Source organism: Myotis yumanensis, unplaced genomic scaffold (genome assembly GCF_028538775.1).
Source record: "Myotis yumanensis isolate MYYU_CA2020_CCGP unplaced genomic scaffold, mMyoYum1.0.hap1 SCAF_6, whole genome shotgun sequence".
Lineage (NCBI taxonomy): Eukaryota > Metazoa > Chordata > Mammalia > Chiroptera > Vespertilionidae > Myotis > Myotis yumanensis.
The window spans coordinates 36216770-36236275 of NW_027223757.1; the positions used below are offsets into that span (position 1 = coordinate 36216770).

General features: G+C 41.8%; 1 protein-coding gene and 1 non-coding gene across 5 annotated transcripts in view; both read right to left on the minus strand.

The window, feature by feature from the left end:
* Positions 1 to 9032: 9032 nt before the first annotated feature.
* GTF3C6 (general transcription factor IIIC subunit 6) overlaps positions 9033 to 19506 on the minus strand; it is a 47525-nt gene continuing 37051 nt past the window's right edge. For 2 of the 4 annotated variants that reach the window (XM_070417905.1, XM_070417903.1), the window contains 4 exons: positions 18510 to 18573; positions 18365 to 18409; positions 14523 to 14636; positions 9037 to 9408 (listed from right to left, as the gene is read on the minus strand). In XM_070417905.1, coding sequence (XP_070274006.1) covers positions 9110 to 9408; positions 14523 to 14636; positions 18365 to 18409; positions 18510 to 18573 — 522 coding nt within the window. In that variant the 3' untranslated portion in view covers positions 9037 to 9109. Of the gene's footprint in view, positions 9409 to 14522; positions 14637 to 18364; positions 18410 to 18509; positions 18574 to 19506 lie in introns of all 4 variants that reach the window. The other 2 variants (XM_070417904.1, XM_070417906.1) reach the window with 2 other exon arrangements.
* Positions 11922 to 12081, minus strand: LOC139013405 (U1 spliceosomal RNA). The gene has a single exon (XR_011472047.1). It is a non-coding gene; the product is annotated as a U1 spliceosomal RNA (small nuclear RNA).

Sequence of the window (19506 nt, forward strand, 5' to 3'; positions counted from 1 at the left end):
AGGCGGGCCCGGAACTTGTAGTGACGTCACTTCCCGCGGCCGCCGCGCTGTGGACGCCGGGAGGCGCTGGCGGGCTTTGCGGGTGGAATCGCGTGGTTTCCTAGGTTGCGAGGTTTTGCGAGGCCTCTGCCCCGAAATTTAAAGCTCTAAGTAACAAGGCGTCTGGCAGCTTCACGTGCACACCTGTGTGTCTATCCTGAGTCAGTCACATATTCGGGGAGCAGGTGTTATTCTTCTAGGAATCCCCCAGGATGGTAAGAAGGTTGATAGGTACTCAGGTGGTCACTACAAATATCAATGTGAAATGTGCGCTGGTTACTCCACTGTGAGCTCAGTGAGACAAGTGTATAACTACCTGGCACATAAAAGGTGTGCATAAAATCATACTGCTGATTATGATTTTTTCCCAATTTTTGAATTGCCATATGCGTAACGTACCCTTAAATTTGCCCCTGTAAAGTGGCAAATTCAGTGGTTTTTAGTATATTCAAAAGGATGTGCAACCATCACCACTATCTAACTCCAGAATGTGTTCTCCCCAAAAGGAAACACCCACCTTTGTAAACCAGTAGCACTCTCCCTTTTCCCCTCCTGCCATCCTCTAGCAACCAGTAATCTATATCTCCATGGATTTGCACATTCTGAGCATATCAATGGATTCGTATAATATGTGGCCTTTTGAGTCAGGTTTGTTTCATTTTGCATGATCATATGTGTGCATGTGTAAAGCTCATACATATTGTAGTATGTACCAGCAATTCACTTGTTTTTTTGAGGACTGAATAATATTCCATTCTTTGGATATTCCACATTTTGTATATCCACTCAAAAAGTTATGCGGGAGCATTTGAGATCTTGTTTCCATCATGTCAGTTTGGCACAAATAAACTCATAAAATTCCCAAAAAAATGTATGGACACTTGGATTGTTTCCATTTTTTGAGTACCTGTATTATGAATTATACTGTTTTGAACATTCCTCTACAAGTTTTTTTGAGTAGACTTTTATTTTCACTTCCCTAAGAGTACAATTGCTGGGTCATATGATAACTCTGTACTTAACATTCTGGGGAATTATCAAACTATTTTAACCTGCACCATTTTACATTTCTATTAGCAATGTGTTTGGTATTGGTTTTTCTATTGCTGCTGTAACAAATTGCCACAAATTTACTGGCTTAAATAATTTATTATGTTACAGTTCTGAAAGTCAAAAGTCTGAATTTAGTTTTGCAGTTCAAAAATTAAGATGTCAGTAGGGCTGCATTCTCCCTGAAAGCTCCAGGATAATCTGTTTCTTTGCCTTTTCTAGATTCTAGCTGTCTGCACTCCTTCATATTCTTCCATCTCCAAAGGGCATCAATTAAGCCTATTTCCATGGTCACATCTTTTTCTTTGACTCTGACACTACTGATTCCCTCTTATAAGACCACTGTGAGTATATGGGGCACACCTGAATAATTCATGATAATGAACCCATCTCATGCAGCATGTTTTCTTTGGCATGCAAGGTAACATTCAGAGATTCCTGAGTTTAGAAATGGACATCTTTTGAGGAGAAGTTTAGTCTATCAACCACAGATTCCAATTCTCTACTTCTCACCAAAATTTGCTATTGTCCATCATTTTTTTTTTAATGATGCCATTCTTGCACTGTCCGGGCATAGCTCAGTGGTTGAATATCAACCTATGAACCAGGAGGTCATGATTCGATTCCCGGTCAGGGCACATGCCTGGGTTGTGGGCTCGATCCCTAGTGAGGGGTGTGCAGGAGGTAGCCAGTCAATGATTCATCATTGATGTTTCTATCTCCCCTTCTCCTTTCATCTCTGAAATCAATAAAAAATATATATTTAATAAATAAATAAATTGGGAACATGGAATATGAATAGGAAATAAGAGCTTTTAAGACCTGAGAGTGAAAATCTTATTTTGGATTTGAGAAGACTAGGACCTCTGCTACCTTGATATTAAAAAAAAATTTTTAACCCTCACCTGAGGATAGGTTTTTATTGATTTTTTTAGAGAGAGAGGGAGGGAGAGTGGAGAGAGAGAGAGAGGAATATCGATGTGAGAGAGCAACATTGACTGCCTCCTATATGTACCTCAACTGAGATGGAACCCACAATCTGGGCATGTGCCCTGACTGGGAATCAAACCAGAAACCTTTTGTTGCATAGGACAATGCCCAATCAACTGAGCCACACTGGACATTTTTATTAATGATATGCAAGTATGGCTATGTTAAACCCAGATACAAAATACCAGTAACCAACCCCCCCAATATAAATAACAGAAAAACATTTTTTAACAAAAAACAGTACCAAGAAACTACAAATTGTCATTAAAAAGGTATATTTGCCCTAGCCAGTTTGGCTCAGTGAAGAGAGCATCAGCCTGCAAACCAAAGAGTCCTGGGTTAGATTCCAGTCAAGGGTATGTACCTCGGTTGCAGGCTCCTCCCAGCCCCAGGCAGGAGGCAACCAATCGATGTGTTTCTCTCTGTCTTTCCCTCTCCCTTCTACTCTCACTAAAAATCAATGGAAAAATATCCTCAAGTTAGGATTTTAAAAAGGTATATTCACTCTGCATTGAATTAATAATGTAAAGTGTACTTCTAGACAGTTTTATAAAACAGGATTTTCTTATTCTGCAAGAAAATATTGGTAGAAGTCATAAAAGAGAGTCATAAAATCTATTTCCAAAATCAATAAAAGCATTTCTGAAAGACTACTCTAGGTGAGCCTGACACATTAAGAAGCTTATTCAGTTTCACATAAGCTGATGGAACAAAAAGAAATGAACAGTAAATTCTTTAAAATGTTAAACTGCTGCTGAATGAATAGAAAAACATATATCTACTGTTCCACTAAACTGTCAATAAATTATGATCAGTCATGTATTACATAAAGAACAAATTGGTAGATTTTCAAACATTTCAATAATGGCCTGAAGGAATAATGCCCCTTGAAGCAGCTTAACAATATGGTCCTTTTGAGTGGAATATCATTATTTGTAAGCAAAACCCAACCATTGCATTCAGTGTCAGTAGTATTAAATGTGACAGCTACATAGAGACTGGTTCCAAGATTAGTTTTTAAGTAATCCTAGTAAGTTAGTAAGGCAGATCAATGGTGTAGAAATCCTAGTTTTACAAAATATTTCATTGTTGAAAAATAAGATTTTATTTTACTAAATTTGAAACATTTAATCTTATTAACAGGTATGGAGCCCAAACATACCATGTTCTCTTCAGAACTTATGACTTTATTTCCCTCAATTTAAGGTATAACTTACCTCATAGTCTAGATGTTCCTTTGCAAGATTACAAATCTTGGGAATCTTCCACTCAACTTCTTTATACTTTTCTAAATATTTCAAGTTTGCTGAAATGCATAATGTGTCAATTAGGATTAAATGTGGCTATTGCCCTGACTGGTTTGTCTCAGTGGATGGAGCGTCGGGCCTTGGACAGAAAGGTCCCAGGTTTGATTCTGGTCAAGGGCATGTATCTTGGTTACGGGCTTGATCCCCAGTGCGGGGCATGCAGGAGACAGCTGATTGATGTTTCTCTCTCATCAATGTTTCTAACTCTCTATCCCTCTCCCTTCCTCTCTGTAAAAAATCAATAAAAATATTTTTTAAATAAATACATAAATAAATGTGGCTATTACAGAGTGACTTAAACAAGTTATTTCTCTCAGGTAAAGACGAGAGGTGGGCAGTTGCAATGAACAGCAGCAGTAGCACAAGTTTGGAATGACATTCACACTCACAGGACTCAGTAATCCTTGTGGGACCCGGCCTGGCACTAGGAAACGCACAACAGCATGTGCCTTGTTTCAGCAGGAGTCTTTACTCCAGCTGCCCAAGTGTCAATTCAGCTGTAAGGGAACAAGATCATTGGGTGGGTACAAAAGCCACGCTGGCATAGAAGCTTCATGCTGCCTAAGAACCAGTATCTCTTGAAATAGCCCATGAGTATAGCTTCCAGGGGTCTTTGTAATAAGAAACACAGCACTTAAGAAAGCCCAAAACCCATGTTTTCCAATTTATAGTTCTTGTCAGAGTCTTCCTAGCCCAGGTACAATTTACTAGTAAAGGATCATTTTTAATCTTAAACAATATTGCCTAGCATCACAGCTGATGTTCTTTTAATATTTTATCTAGTATGTTTACAGAGAAAACTGTGCTGAAAGATAAACTTGAGGTCTTTTTACTGGAGAGTTTCATTAACTCTATTCAAAGCAGTCTAGGGTAGCATCATAAATTAGGACCCAATATTCTATCTTCTTGCTCTGCTACCATGACTTTTATTTCCAATGTCACTTTATAGTTCAAGAAGCCTGCTGGAGCTCTAGCCATCACAATCATGTTGCAGCAGCAAGAAAGAGATGACTGGGCCCATTTCCTTTTACACCTTAAGGTTTAAGGAAACTTCCCAGATTCATTCATCACTCAACACTTCTAATTCCATATCATTGGCCAGAGCTTAGTGATATGGCCATGTATATACCAAGAAAAGCTGGGCACACTGATAACCTGAATAAATTCTTGGGTTCTATTACAAAGAAGAAAAGAAAGCACAGATACTGGATCAGGTAATTAGCAGTCTCTCTTACAGAAAGATATGATGGGGGAAATAAGCTTTTTATTTTTATTTTATTTTTTTAATAAATCTTTATTGTTCAGATTACAGTTGTTCCTCTTTTTTCCCCCCATAGCTCCCCTCCACCCAATTCCCACCCCACCCCATGCCCTTACTCCCCCCCCCACTGTCCTCGTCCATAGGTGTACAATTTTTGTCCAATCTCTTCCCGCACCCTCCACACCCCCTTCCCCTGAGAATTGTCAGTCCACTCCCTTTCTATGCCCCTGATTCTATTATATTCACCAGGTTATTCTGTTCATCAGATTTTTTATTCACTTGATTTTTAAATTCACTTGTTGATAGATATGTATTTGTTGTCACTTTGTTGTTCATAATTTTTAAAAAATATTTTTATTGAGTTTATTTATTTCAGACAGGAAGAGAGAGGGAGAGGGAGATAGAAACATCAATGATGAGAGAGAATCATTGATCGGCTGCCTCCTGCACACCCCACACTGGGAATCGAGCCCGCAACCCGGGCATATGCCCTGACTGGGAATTGAACCCGTGACCTCCATCCAGGTTCATAGATCAACGCTCAACCACTGAGCCACGCCAGCCGGGCTGTTGTTCATAATTTTTATCTTTACCTTTTTCTTCTTCTTCCTCTTCTTAAAGAATACCCTTCAGCATTTCATATAATCCTGGTTTGGTGGTGATGAACTCCTTTAGCTTTTTCTCATCTGTGAAGCTCTTTATCTGACCTTCAATTCTAAATGATAGCTTTGCTGGGTAAAGTAATCTTGGTTGTAAGTTCTTGCTATTCATCACTTTCAATATTTCTTGCCACTCCCTTCTGGCCTGCATAGTTTCTGTTGAGAGATGCACCCCTTTGTGGGCTGTGTGCACTTATAGGTAGGCCTTGATTGCTGTTGGTATCACTGGGAGGAATTGACCTCCAGGCCAATTGGTTGTGAGGACCAGCTGTGTCTACAATGGAAGAACTGCTGTGCTGGAGACACCCTTATGTGGCAGGACTTGCTTCAATGGGGATTTGGTGCTCACTGAGTCTGCCCCTTGAGTGTGCCACTTATGAATGTGAAGAGCTGTAATCTGGTATGGTTTCACACTGACAACTGGGTACACTGGTTCTTGGATCTCCAAGGAGGTGCAAAGTCAGCCACTGCCTGAGGCCACCCAGCAGGAGCTACAGCGAGATCTGCAGATTCCTCTTCTTTGTTTGGGGTTTGGAAGTGCCCAGATGAGGCCCAGCTGTGAAGCAAGGCAGGCTACTGCTGCCAAGCCTTGGGCCTTCTTTTGGAAGCTTTGGAGCTCTCTGACCCAGCTGCAGTTTGTTAGGCTAGGCTACGAAACCACAGGCCATTCATATGCAAAAGCCGCTGCCCACAGCTTGGGTAGGGTTGTAAATTGGGTGGGGCGGGGTTTCAGGGAATCACCAGGGCGGAGCAAACAGCAATGACTGCCAGTCAGCCCTACACCAGGGAGGTTCCCGCATCTCCACGTCCTGAGCCCCATGCAGGAACAATGATGGCTGTGAGCACCTCTGAGAGAAAGCCGCCCTCATGTTCCTGTCCCAATGCCAGACAGTCTAGTTTCTCCCTGTATGAGTCTGCGTCCTCAGAGTCTCGCCTGGAACTGGAGTTCAGAGCAATCGGGAGCTTGTATCTCCCTCCCGATTGAAAAAAACAACAGCAGCGCACCCAGTTGCCAGCCTGTTTCACGAGTGCCTCCGCACCTCTGCACCTCTGTACCTCCTACCAGTCTCAATGTGCTTTTTTCTTTCCTTCTAGTTGTAGAACTTCCACTCAGCCAGCCTTCCCATGGTTCTGGATATTTGTTTTGTCTTTCAGTTGTAGTTTTGATGTGGTTGTGAGAGGCAGCAAGTACAGGTGTTTACCTATGCCGCCATCTTGGTTCTCCTCTCCAGTTTGATCAATAAGCTTTTTATTAAACAAAAGCTGAGACCAAAGTCATATAAAAATTGGGAAGATATACATGCTTATATTTGGAAATGTTTTAAATCAAGATAAATTGTTTTTAAGTTACAAAACTTATTGAAGAAAAATTCCTCATTCTATAACATTAGTTATCTAACCTGTCATAATATAAAATTATATCCAATAGTTATAAGATATAATTAATGTAAGATGTGTTTGAAGTTATTAGTACCAAATGAAATTGTCTTTTTATACTTACAAACAATCAAATATTGGCAATTTCATACAGTAGATCTATAACAATGTATCAAAGTTTGTGAATATTTCATGTAAAAAAGTACAAATTAGAGCAGATCTAAGTCATCACAACAGAATGGCTCTTACAACTGAATTCCAATAATCGAGTCAAGTGGGAAAGGAATGGAATTACAGCTGAAAAAGGAGGAATTTTACTTTTATCCTTAAGCACTTCTGAATTATTTTTCTTTTCCCAGATGTATAATTACTATGGTAGACTGGAAAATGCCACCCCTCAAAGGTTCTCATGCTCTACTGATCAGTTCTGTACCTGTTTATGTTAAATTACATAGCAAAAGGGACTTTGTAGATCAGTTAAGGTTACACACCTTAAAATAGTGAGGTCATCCAGGTGGACCCAATGTAATTAAATGGACCATTAAAGGTGGAAGGAAAGAAAGGTTGGTCAAAGATAATAGAAGCAGCAAGCCCTAGCTGGTTTGCTCAGTGGATAGAACATCAGCCTGAGGACTGAAGGGTCGTAGATTCAATTCTGGTCAAGGGCACATCATACCTCGGTTGCAGGCTCAGATTCCTGGCCCTGGTCCGAGTGCATGCTGGAGGCAACCAATCAATGTGTCTCTCTCACATCGAAGTTTCTCTCTGTCTCTCCTCCTCCCTTCCATTCTTCTAAAATAAATCAATGGAAAAATATCCTCAGGTGAGGATTAGCACACACACAAAAGAATAGAAGCAGAACAGATGTTAAGCAGGAGAGGAAACTTGACCTGCCATTGCTGGCTTTGAAGAGAAGGGGACCATGAGCCAAAGAATGCAGGCAGCCTCTAGAGCAGGGGTGGGCAAACTTTTTGACTCGAGGGCCACAATGGGTTCTTAAACTGGACCGGAGGGCCGGAACAAAAGCATGGATGGAGTGTTTGTGTGAACTAATATAAATTCAAAGTAAACATCATTACATAAAAGGGCATGGTCTTTTTTTTTTTAGTTTTATTCATTTCAAATGGGCCGGATTCGGCCCGCGGGCCGTAGTTTGCCCACAGCTGCTCTAGAGGCTGGGAATGACTCTTAGCTGAGAGCAAGGAAAAGGGGACCCTGATCCTTCATTCCAAGGATCTGAATTCTGCCAATAAATGAATGAGCAAGGAAATATCCTCCACCCTTACCTCTCAGCTCCCACTCCAGAAAAGAATGAAGTCCTGCCCTAGCCAGTTTGGCTCAGTAGATAGAGCGTCAACCTGTGGAATGAAGGGTCCCAGGTTCGATCCTGGTCAAGGGCATATGCCTGGGTTGCGGGCTCGATCCCCAGTTGGGGCATGCAGGAGGCAGCCGATCAGTGATTCTCTCATCATAGATGTTTCTATCTCTCTCTCCCTCTCCCTTCCTCTCTAAAACCAATAAAAATATATTTTTTAAAAAAGAATGAAGTCCTACCAACACCTTGATTTTAGTCCAGCTGGGACCCATGTCAGACAGACCTACAAAACTATAAGAAAATACATTTTGTTGTTTTGATCTACTAAGTTGTGGTAATTTGTGATGACTGCAAGAGAAAACTTATACACCTACCTTAGTAAAAACTCCAGTTTAAAGGACTCATCAGAGCCCAGCCAGCATGGTTCAGTGGTTGAGCGTCCACCTATGAACCAGGAGGTCATGGTTTAATTCCCAGTCAGGACATATGCTTGGGTTGTGAGCTCGATCTCCAGTGTGGAGCATGCAGGAGGCAGCTGGTCAATGATTCTCTCTCAACATTGATGTTTCTATCTCTCTCTCCCTTCCTCTCGGAAATTAATAAAAATATTTTTAAAAAATAAATGAAGAACCATCAGAGAACGTTCCCTATAGTCATTTTAACCGTATTTTTTTAATACTCATCCGAGAATGTGATTTTTTTTATATCAATTTTTTTTTAGAGAGGGAGGGAGGAAGAGAGAGACAGAGAGACACAGATGTGAGAAACATCTATTGGTTGCCTACTGTACCCACCCTGTCCAGGGATGGAACCCACAACTTGGATATGTGCCCTGACTAGAAATCAAACCTGGTCACCTTCTGATGTACAGGAGGACACTCCAACCAACTCAGCCACACCGTCCAGGGCTAACTATATATTTTTTAAACAACCATATTTTTAAAAAATTCTATTTATATCTGGTCTTTAATGATTCTGGTATATTAAGTTGTAGCTGAGATTGAAAATGTGCACAACCAATAAAAATGATAAAATAGTGAATAAATAAAAGCTAAGCAGTCAATTATTTTATATAAAAATTTAAAAAATTCTATTTATTATTAAAAACATTTTATCTAGGAGTGATTTCTAAGGCAGCATCTTGAGTTTCCATAAACACAGAACTTTCTGTTTCAGAAGGAGTATCAATAAGAGGACCAGAATCCTCTATTTCCAAGTGCGGTGGTTTTTCCTGTTCATAGCTCAGGTTTGAATTAAATTTCATTTGAATGTTTTGCTCTTCCAACTCCAACGGTTTATCTGGGGCTGGAGCTACAACTTCTTCATCTTCATTTTCATGTAGAAAGTTACAAATCATGTTGGGTCTATTGGAGAAATCATTATCCTCGATTTGCAGCCATTCCACACCACCTAATGGAGGTATGGGGAGTGTTTAAAAGTGGGAAGACAAACCAAGAAAAACATGAAAAAAAATTTTTAGTTTCTTAAATATTTGTCTTTAAATTTTCATCCCATCAATATATGTCAAAGTGAAACGCCAACATAAACCAAGGATCATGGTCCCTATAACTACTGATAATCACAAAATTTCCATCTTACATGGAGACCTTGTTATGCTTATAGGCCCTATAATATAGGGTATGCATCATCAAAATCACTAAAAGTAATCTGCTTCAGTTACTGCTACAAGCTTTTCTTCCCACAGTTCAATTTCCAACTCATTCTGAGAGATAATTTGAGCTCTCACTGCCATCTCATACCTTAAAGAAAACTGTCACTTCTCTACCATTTTCTCCTTACGCACTTAGTTTTCATAAGACCATGGAGAATTCTACTCTGTCATCTCAAATCAACACATATATGTCATTCTGAGTTGGGACATCCAATTGTCAAATAAAACACCTCTCAGAAACAAACAAACAAACAAAAACCTTGAAAAATGTTTGTTCCTTTCCATAGTCATAGTCAATGCCCTAACCCCTCAATAAACCCCTACAATCAAGAATTGCTCCCAGACTGGTGCAGCCACTCTGGAGAACAGTATGGAATTTCCTCAAAAAGTTAAAAATGGAACTCTCATTTGACCCAGTAATCCCACTTCCAGGAGTATATCCCAAGAAATCAGAAATGACAATCAGAAAGGACATACTAGTATACAACCCTATGTTCATAGCAGCACAATGTACACTAGCTAAGATTTGGAAACAGCCTAAGTGCCCATCTGCAGATGAGTGGATTAAAAAACTGTGGTACATCTACACGATGGAATACTATGCTGCTATAAAAAAGAAGGAACTTTTACCATTTGCAACAGCATGGATGGACCTGGAGAGCATTATGCTAAGCGAAATAAGCCAGTTGGAGAAAGATAAATATCACATGATCTCACTCATTTGTGGAATATAATGAACAACATAAACTGATGAACAAAAATAGATCCAGTGACAAAGAAACACCAAACAGACCGTCCACCTCAGAGAGAAGGCGGGGGGTTAAGAGATCAACCAAAAGACATGTATGCATGCATATTAGCATAACCAATGGACACGGACACTGGGGTGGTTGGGGCTTGTCCTGGGGGGTAGAAGTGACCAGGGAGTGTGGGGAAGCATGGGACTTGGTTGGAAAGTCTGTAAGGAGGAATCTCCAAAAGGTTGGGGGCCCCTAGGAAGGCCTTGCCGAAGGCAGCAAACCCTGCCTTGCCTTTTCCAAACAAGGATGAGCCCCCCGGTGTTTCACTGGAATCTTTATATTTAGACTTCCAAATATCCTTGCTTAAAGGACACTACAGATGCATGTGTCTTCTCAAGGATGCTTACCCTGCTGATAGTATCTAATAGTTCATTTTAGTTCAAGCTGTTACAATAAAAGCCTAAGGAGGCAGGCGAACAGGGCTGCTTGGTTGCTATAGCCAAGCAGTCCCTTAGCCCTCTCTTTCACAGAAACATGTGTCAGAGTAATCCATTTATCCATAGCTTAGGGTCTGCTGGTCAGTCTTGGCAGGGGAGGGGTTGATCAGGGAAAAAGGAGACATATGTAATACTTTAAACAATTAAAAAAAAAGTTTAAAGTCTAAAAAAAAATTGCTCCAATGGTAATTTTTATTATTCTTATTACCCTTTCAGGCAAGTATTTTCAATAGATCCTCTTTAATTTCTTCTTTTATAGTTTCATGGTTAATATTTAATGCTTAAAAATCTTTGATACTTGTAACAGTATTCTGGGTTGTTGTGAAAAAGTTTAAGCTTAAGTTAAGATTTTTTTCCCCCAGTGTTGCAACAAAATCTAGTTTTTTGCAGTTATCTGCTTCATTCTTTTCCCCCTTTTTATTGAGGTTATTGGGGCCTCATTAATTTCTATTGCAAGTCCAAGCTGTTTAGTCTCATTCTCAAAATTCTGAGATATTAAGATACCCCAACCTATCTCGCCACCCTATTCACACTTCCATCTGCTCTGTTCCTCACCATAACTAACTCTTTTGCAACTGTGTGTTGACACTTCCTAATTATTGATCCCATGTCTTCTCATATGTTATGCCTATAAAGTTTCCATCAAAAATGTATTAGTCTTGCTGAAACCGGTTTGGCTCAGTGGATAGAGCGTCGGCCTGCGGACTGAAAGGTCCCAGGTTCGATTCCGGTCAAGGGCATGTACCTGGGTTGCGGGCACATCCCCAGTGGGAGATGTGCAGGAGGCAGCTGATCGATGTTTCTCTCCCATCGATGTTTCTAACTATCTATCTCTCTCCCTTCCTCTCTGTAAAAAAATCAATAAAATATATTAAAAAAAAAAAAATGTATTAGTCTTTTTCTCTCTAGTTCAGTTTCAACTACTGGCTTTTATATTTTTTTCTGCAAGAGCACTATACTACCACTCACCCAGGTTCAAAACCTTGAAGTCATTCCTCCCCCTTGCCCCGCCCTCACGGGAGAGCACGCAGTCCCCCACTACCACAAATTATGCAGTAGAATTTCCCACATTTGAGGAAATCACAGGGGTCAGCACATCCAGAGTGCAATAAATAAGCCTCACCCTGGGAAAACCACCTTCGTGATCATGGTATCTCCCCTGCCAGGCAAGTATTGAAGCCATTCTTTACTCTTACTTTACATGATACTTGCCACCTAACAGATACTTAAAATAAGGTGAATGAAATGGGTGTTGTTACACTGAGCCATAGGTTTCAATGTGACTTACTTTTAGAATGCAAGTTCCTAAAAGGTAGGGGCCATATCTCCTATCTATTCTGTTCTGCCTCCAGCATATTGCCATGTTTGGTGGCCAGCCTCCAGATGGTCCCCAATGATCCTCACCTTCCTGCTATTCAAGCCCCTGTGTAGTCCCCTCTCACACTGAATAGGATACTATAGAAATGACAGAATGACTTCTAAGGCTATTCATAAACGACATCATGGACCATGTGATCTGAGAGAAGCCAGCTGCCATTTCAGGAGGGCATTCAAATAGTACTATGGGGAAGCAAGGAACTGAGGCCTCATGCTAACAGCTTGCACAAACTGGCCAGCCATGTGAGTGAGCTATCTTATATAATTAGGTCTTCCAGCCTTGCTCAAGTCTTCAGACACTGCAGCCCAGCCAACATACTGACTACAACCTCATGAGTTCCAAGCCAGAATCACCTGGCTAAGCTACTCCAAAAATCTGGATTCACAGAGGCTGTGTAAGAGAGTTGGGGTTTTTTGTTGTTGTTTTGAGCCATTAAGTTCTGGGTAATTTCTTATGCAGCAATCGGTAACTAATACTTGGTTACTAATTTATTTGATTAAACAAAACACCAACATCTTCTCAAAGATCTATCAGATTATTAAAGACTACAGGAGAGGAAATTTTATAATCTGCTTGAATGAGTATCTAAAGCTAGCTAAGCTTCTCTGATATGTATCTCCTTTTCAGGGTCATTCTAGAACTTCAAGTACCTCCTTCTTCCCGTTACTTTCAGAGTGCCTAAAAGAGGTGAGAGTTTAGGGGTATACATGATAAGAACAAAGATTTGTCCTGTAGTTATGTTAGTTGGTATAATTAATTTCTACATGATTAGTGTACCTTCAAATGTTTATTCCTTAAAATATAATAAATCTACCAAGCCATGAATATTCATCACTAGAGTCATATTTACCAGGGTTTCAAATATGTCTTTGGGCAATGAGCTTTTAAACCATCAGGTGGTTATTTGTTCATCTTTATAAATATGTGCCTGCTATGGGTGCAAGTAGCACTGGTCTACAGTCTAGTCTGGGACAATCAGCAACTAGAGAAGGCTAAATGAATGCTAACTAGGAACTAGACTCAGGAATAACAACTATGGTCCTCCAGTCCCTCCCTCACATATAAAGCCAGCTTCTTCCAGCTGTAAGATTTTTTGGAAACATTGCTGCAGCTGCCAAAAGTTTCCAGTAAATCCTCTGAGCTTACACCTTGGGAATCCGGAACAGCTATCATCATATCTTCTCTACTTACAAAGAGTTTTTGTTTTTTGTTTTTTTTTTAATATATTTTATTGATTTTTTACAGAGAGGAAGGGAGAGAGATAGAGAGTCAGAAACATCGATGAGAGAGAAACATCGATCAGCTGCCTCCCGCACATCTACTGGGGATGTGCCCGCAACCCAGGTACATGCCCTTAACCGGAATTGAACCTGGGACCCTTCAGTCCGCAAGCCGACGCTCTATCCACTGAGCCAAACCGGTTTCGGCAACTTACAAAGAGTTTTAATTAAAAATAAATAAATAAATAAAAAGAGCCTGGCCAGTGTCACTTAGTGGTTTTTGAGTGTCAACCTATGAACCAGGAGATCATGGTTTGATTTCCTGTCAGGGCACATGCCTGGGTTACGAGATCGACCCCCAGTGGAGGGCATGTAGGAGATAGCTGATCGATGATTCTCTCTCATCACTGATATTTTTTTTAATTATTATTGATCTTTTTACAGAGAGGAAGGGAGAGGGATAGAAAGTTAGAAACATCAATGAGAGAGAAACATCTATCAGCTGCCTCCTGCACACCCCCTAATGGAGATGTGCACGCAACCAAGGTACATGCCCTTGACCGGAATCAAACCTGGGACCCTTCAGTCCGCAGGCCGACACTCTATCCACTGAGCAAACGGGTCAGGGCTCATCATTGATATTTCTCTCTCTCTCCCCCTCCCTTCCTCTCTGAATTCAATAAAAATATAAATAAATAAGGAAAGAAAGAAAGAGAGAGAGAGAGAAAGACAGAGAGGAGACTGCTGATTTGTCAAGTTTCTTGACAAACTCCCCACAACTATTTCCAATGCAAAGTGAATAGAGATTTCTTGTATGTCCCCAGCACCCTCTGCTACATTAGAGTTCAACTGAATTTTAAATCTATGTTTGATACTTTTCATGGAGCATCGTCAATAATATATTTAACATATTACATATAGTCCTTACTACAAAGTACAAAAAATGTCCTGGTAGCAATGTGTCACTGTCAAAACCAATATTAAATCACCAATTTTCAGAAAACCAGGTTAACTAACCTATGCTTTCTTCTCCTTCCTTCTTTTCTGTCAGAAGAGTTCTTGTCATGCTGAGCTTCTTCATCGTATGGCATTTATATTTTAGCACTGTTTTATTGTTGCCTTCTGCATCCACTAGAACATAAAATAAACTCAATTATTATACTACTAGAGGCCCGGTGCACAAAAATTTGTGCACTCGGGGCGGGGGGGGGGGGCGGGGGGGGGGGTCCCCCAGCCCAGCCTGTGCCCTCTCGAAGTCTGGGACCCCTCGGGAGATAACGACCTGCTGGCTTAGGCCTGCTCCCGGGTGGCAGAGGGCAGGCCCAATTCCTAGGTGCAGCCCCTGGTCAGGCTCAGAGCAGGGCAGATTGGGGAGTTGGGGCACCACCCCGTCATGCACAGAGCAGGGTGGATCGGGAGGTTGCAATGCCACCCTCAGTCACGCTCAGGGTAGGGCCAATTGGGGGGTTGGGACACCGCCCCCTGTCACACTCAAGGCAGGGTCGATGGGGAGGTTGCAGCACCACCCCCTCTCACGCACAGAGTAGGGCCGATAGGGGAGTTAGGGCGCTGCTCCCTGTCACACACAGAGCAGGGTGGATCAGGGGGTTGGGGCGCCACCCTCTATCACCCACAGAGCAGGGCCAATCAGGGGGTTGGGGCGCCACCACTGTCACACTCAGGGCAGGGCCGATGGGGAGGTTATGGCTCTACCCCGTCACACACAGAGCAGGGCCCGTGGGCGGGGGGAGGGGGGTTGGGTCACCACCCCCTGTCACACACAGAGCAGGGCTGATCAGGGGGTTGGGACGCCACACACTGTTACACACAGAGCCGCAGGGCGATCAGGGGGTTTGGGCGCTGCACCCTGTCACGCTGATCTGGTGCCAGGAGGCCTCACGGCTCCGCTGATCCCGGTGCTGGGAGGCATATTACCCTTTTACTATATAGGATAGAGGCCTGGGAGCTGGCTGGTTTGCCCTGAAGGGTGTCCTGGATCAGGGTGGGGGTCCCCACTGGGGTGCCTGGCCAGCCTGGGTGAGGGGATGATGGCTGTTTGCAGCTGGTCACACACCCTTCAGGGTGGGGGTCCCCACTGGGGTGTCTGGCCAGTCTGGGTGAGGGGCTAAGGGCTGCTTTCAGGCTGGCGGTTTTGACTGCTTTCAGGCTGGCGGGAAGCTCCCAACCACTCCTTTTTTTCTTTTTTTCTTTTCTTCTGGGCCAGCTTTAGCTCTGGCTCTAGCTCTGAGGCTTTGGCTGCTGGTTTGTTTGCCGTTCTATAATCGAAACAATGTATAACTTCAGCTCTGAGATCCCAGCCGGCTATATTTGTTAGAATGTTTCAAACTGCCAGCTCAAAGTCCGGCAAGGCGGGGAACGTTGGAGTCTGCAGTCACTGGAGCATGCAAGCCTCACGTTCGCTTCCAGCTGCCTGGCTGCCGGCCGCCATCTTGGCTGACAGTTAATTTGCATAAGGATACGCTGATTAGCCAATCGGAAGGGTAGCGGTCGTACGCTAATTACCATTTTTCTCTTTTATTAGTGTAGATAATACAATAGTACAAATAAAATAATCATGTTAAGCCTCAATAATTCCAATTTAGTGAGTTACACTACTTCCTGTCTAGATAGTGGGATAAGTTCAAGATTTAACTCATCTCTCCTGCTCCAAGCATAGAGAAATGACAGATAAAATACATAACAACTGGACTCAAAACAACAAACAACTCCAGGGGACAGCCACACAGAACTATGAGTGAAATTAGAGTGATGGGCCTACTAGGTTCCAGCCCTGAAGTAAGAAAGTGAAGCCAGAAACTTGGCTTTACAGGTTAACGAGATCTAAAATTCTACCACACTTGCCCTAGCTGGTTTGGCTCAGTGGATAGAGCATCGGCTGCGGACTGAAGGGTCCCAGGTTCAGTTCTAGCCAAGGGCACATTCCCGGGTTGTGGGCTCGATTTCCAGTAGGGGGCATGCAAGAGGCAGCTGATCAATGATTCTCTTTCATCATTGATGTTTCTATCTTTCTATCTCCCTCTGAAATCAATAAAAAAAAATATTAAAAATAAATAAATAAAATAAAATTCTACCACACAAAATTACCAATAGTGAGAGAAGGATGAGAAAAGTCATGCTGGCAACCCCACTGTCTGGGGTTACGGCTTTACAGAAAACTGTGGGCACAGGCAGGAGGGAGGATGAGGATCTGAGCTAAGGATGTGAAACACACTGCAAACTTCCATACCCTGCTCCTAGGAGTGTAACTGACATGTTAGAAAGCAATATAGTAAGTGGAACTACATGAAACTGTCAATTTTTGGCCCAAATAAGTAATTTCATATTGGTGAACCCAACACAGTCATCAATCTATCTCATTTCTAAGTGTATACCGTAAACATTTTTACATATATGCACAGGGAGAGTAAAAATATTCATGGGAGCATTTTTGTAGTGAGTTAATAAGCATAATTAAGAACATAGACTCTGGAGCAGACCATCTGGGTTTAAATCCTGATTCTGCCTCTTTGTATATGACCTTGCAAATGTTATTTATCTCTTTGTGCTTCAGGGTTTTTTTTTTCCAATATAAAATAAAGATAATAATGGGATCTACCTCGTAAACTTGTGAGGATTAAATGAGTTAACACATGTAACATTTAGAATAGTGCCTGACATATGTAAAGAAGGCATTCAATAAGTTATTACTAACTAGAGGCCCTATGCATGAAATTCATGCAAGGGTAGGCCTTCGCAGCCCCGGCTGCCTTGGCCTTCATGGCCCCTGCTGCCTCTCGGCCCTGCAGCCCCACCCCTCACCCACTGGTCATTCAGGAATGTCGTTCCACCATCCATTCTAATTAGCATATTAGCTCTTTATTATATAGGACTAGAGGCCTGGTGCACAAAAATTTGTGCACTCAGGGGGGTCCCTCAGCCCGGCCTGTGCCCTCTCACAGTCTGGGACCCCTCGGGGGATGTCCACCTGCTGGCTTAGGCCCGCTCCCCAGGGGCTTGGGCCTAAGCTGGCAGTCAGACATCCCTCTAGCAGCCCAGGAGCCCTCAGGGGATGTCCACTTGCCAGCGGGGAGCAGGCCGAAGCTGCAGTTGGACATCCTTAGCGCTGCTGAGGAGGCAAGAGAGGCTCCCGCCACCACCACTGCGCTGGCAGCCATCAGCCTGGCTTGTGGCTGAGCAGAGCTCCCCCTGTGGGAGTGCACTGACCACTAGGGGGCAGCTCCTGCATTGAGCGTCTGCCCCCTGGTGGTCAGTGTGTGTCATAGTGACCAGTCATTCCCAGTCGTTCAGCTGTTAGGGTCAATTTGCATATTACCCTTTTATTATATAGGATTACTGGTAATAATGGAAGCAACCAACATGTCTATTAACTGGAGAATAAATTGTGGTATAGTCACAAATGGAATACTAAGAAACAGGGAAAACAGAGTTATATATATCAGTATGTATAAGTCTCAAAACATATCTCTAATTAAAGATTATAGAATGATATGCATAATATGCTATAATTTATATAAAGTCTAAAAATTTATATAAAATTTATACAAAAAACGCTATTTTTTGTGCATACATACATATGTAATATAAAATCAGGTATAGGAAAGAGAAACACCAACTTAAGGTAAATGATTGTCTGAGGACAGAAGGGAGAGAATAAATTTGGAGAGGGGTATACAAGGGGTTTCAAGAGTATCTGGAATGCTTTCTAACTATCTGGCAAAATGGTAGAATTTGATACAGCTAGACAATGAGTATATAAAATGTTTAATTTTAATATTCACTGTACATACATATGTTTTAAGTATTTCGTAGTAAAAAGAGTCACCACAGTAATCACTTACCATGTTCAACATTTTCTTCAAATATAACACAGGTCCCAAGAGTGTCTGTGGAAAAATTTAAAGATAACTTGTTAAGAAACAACAGAGCTACATTCTCTGAAAAGCATATTTAAAAAGGAGTTTCATCTATCTGACATCCTCCTACCTTCATACTCTCCAGCAAATACATAGCTGTCCACTTGCAGAATGGGCCTCTCAGTGTCAATTCCCTACATCAGATACAGGATCATAAAAAATCATTAGAAAAAGCCTCAGAGGTTGGGTAAAATGGGTGAAGGTGGTCAAGATACAAACTTCCAATTATGAAATAAATTAAATCCTGGGGATGTAACATACCGCCTAATGACTACAGTTAATAATACTCTATTGTATCTTTGAAACTTGCTAAGAGAATAAATCTTAAAAGTTCTCATCACAAAAAAGTAAAATTTATAACTATGTGTGATGACGGATGTTAACTAGACTTAGTGGGGGTGATCATTATTTCGCAATATGTACAAATACTGAATCATTATGTCCTACCCCTGAAACTAATATAAAGTTGTATGTTAATTATATCTCAATTTTTAAAAAAGAAAGAAAAAGCCTTCCACATGTAACCTTGCTACCAAGAGCAGGGGTGGGGAAGTCCGGACGGTGGGCTCTCAAAATCATTTGGTCTGGCCCTGCCAAGACTTAGGGTGAGTTAATGAAATGTTTGACCAAATACAGCAGGCTAAGTTTTAAGTTGATAATTTTGTATGGCCCCCGAATGGTGTTATAAATATCCACATGGCCCTTGGCAGAAAAAAGGTGCCCCACGCCTTCGTGTCCTGGCAAGCACAAGATAAACTGACACTGCTCTGACCCCCGCAGCTCCAGCCTGAAGACCACCCAAGAAACAGGTCTATTTTGGTCAACATGCTCTTCAAGTCAGCCTAAGAGCAGAGAAGTATGGTCAACAGTTGCTCCAAGATTTTAAAGCAAAGTGATAAAACAGGTGGTAACGTAGAATACAATAGCTCAAGACAGCGGAGTATGAGGTCTTTGAAGTCTTTTCTTACTAGGTACCTTCTCTCCCTTCTCCACATTTCACCTGTGTGTGCATATCGCATTATCCTCTCTCCCACCTCACCATCTAAAACCATGCATTTTTTCTAAAT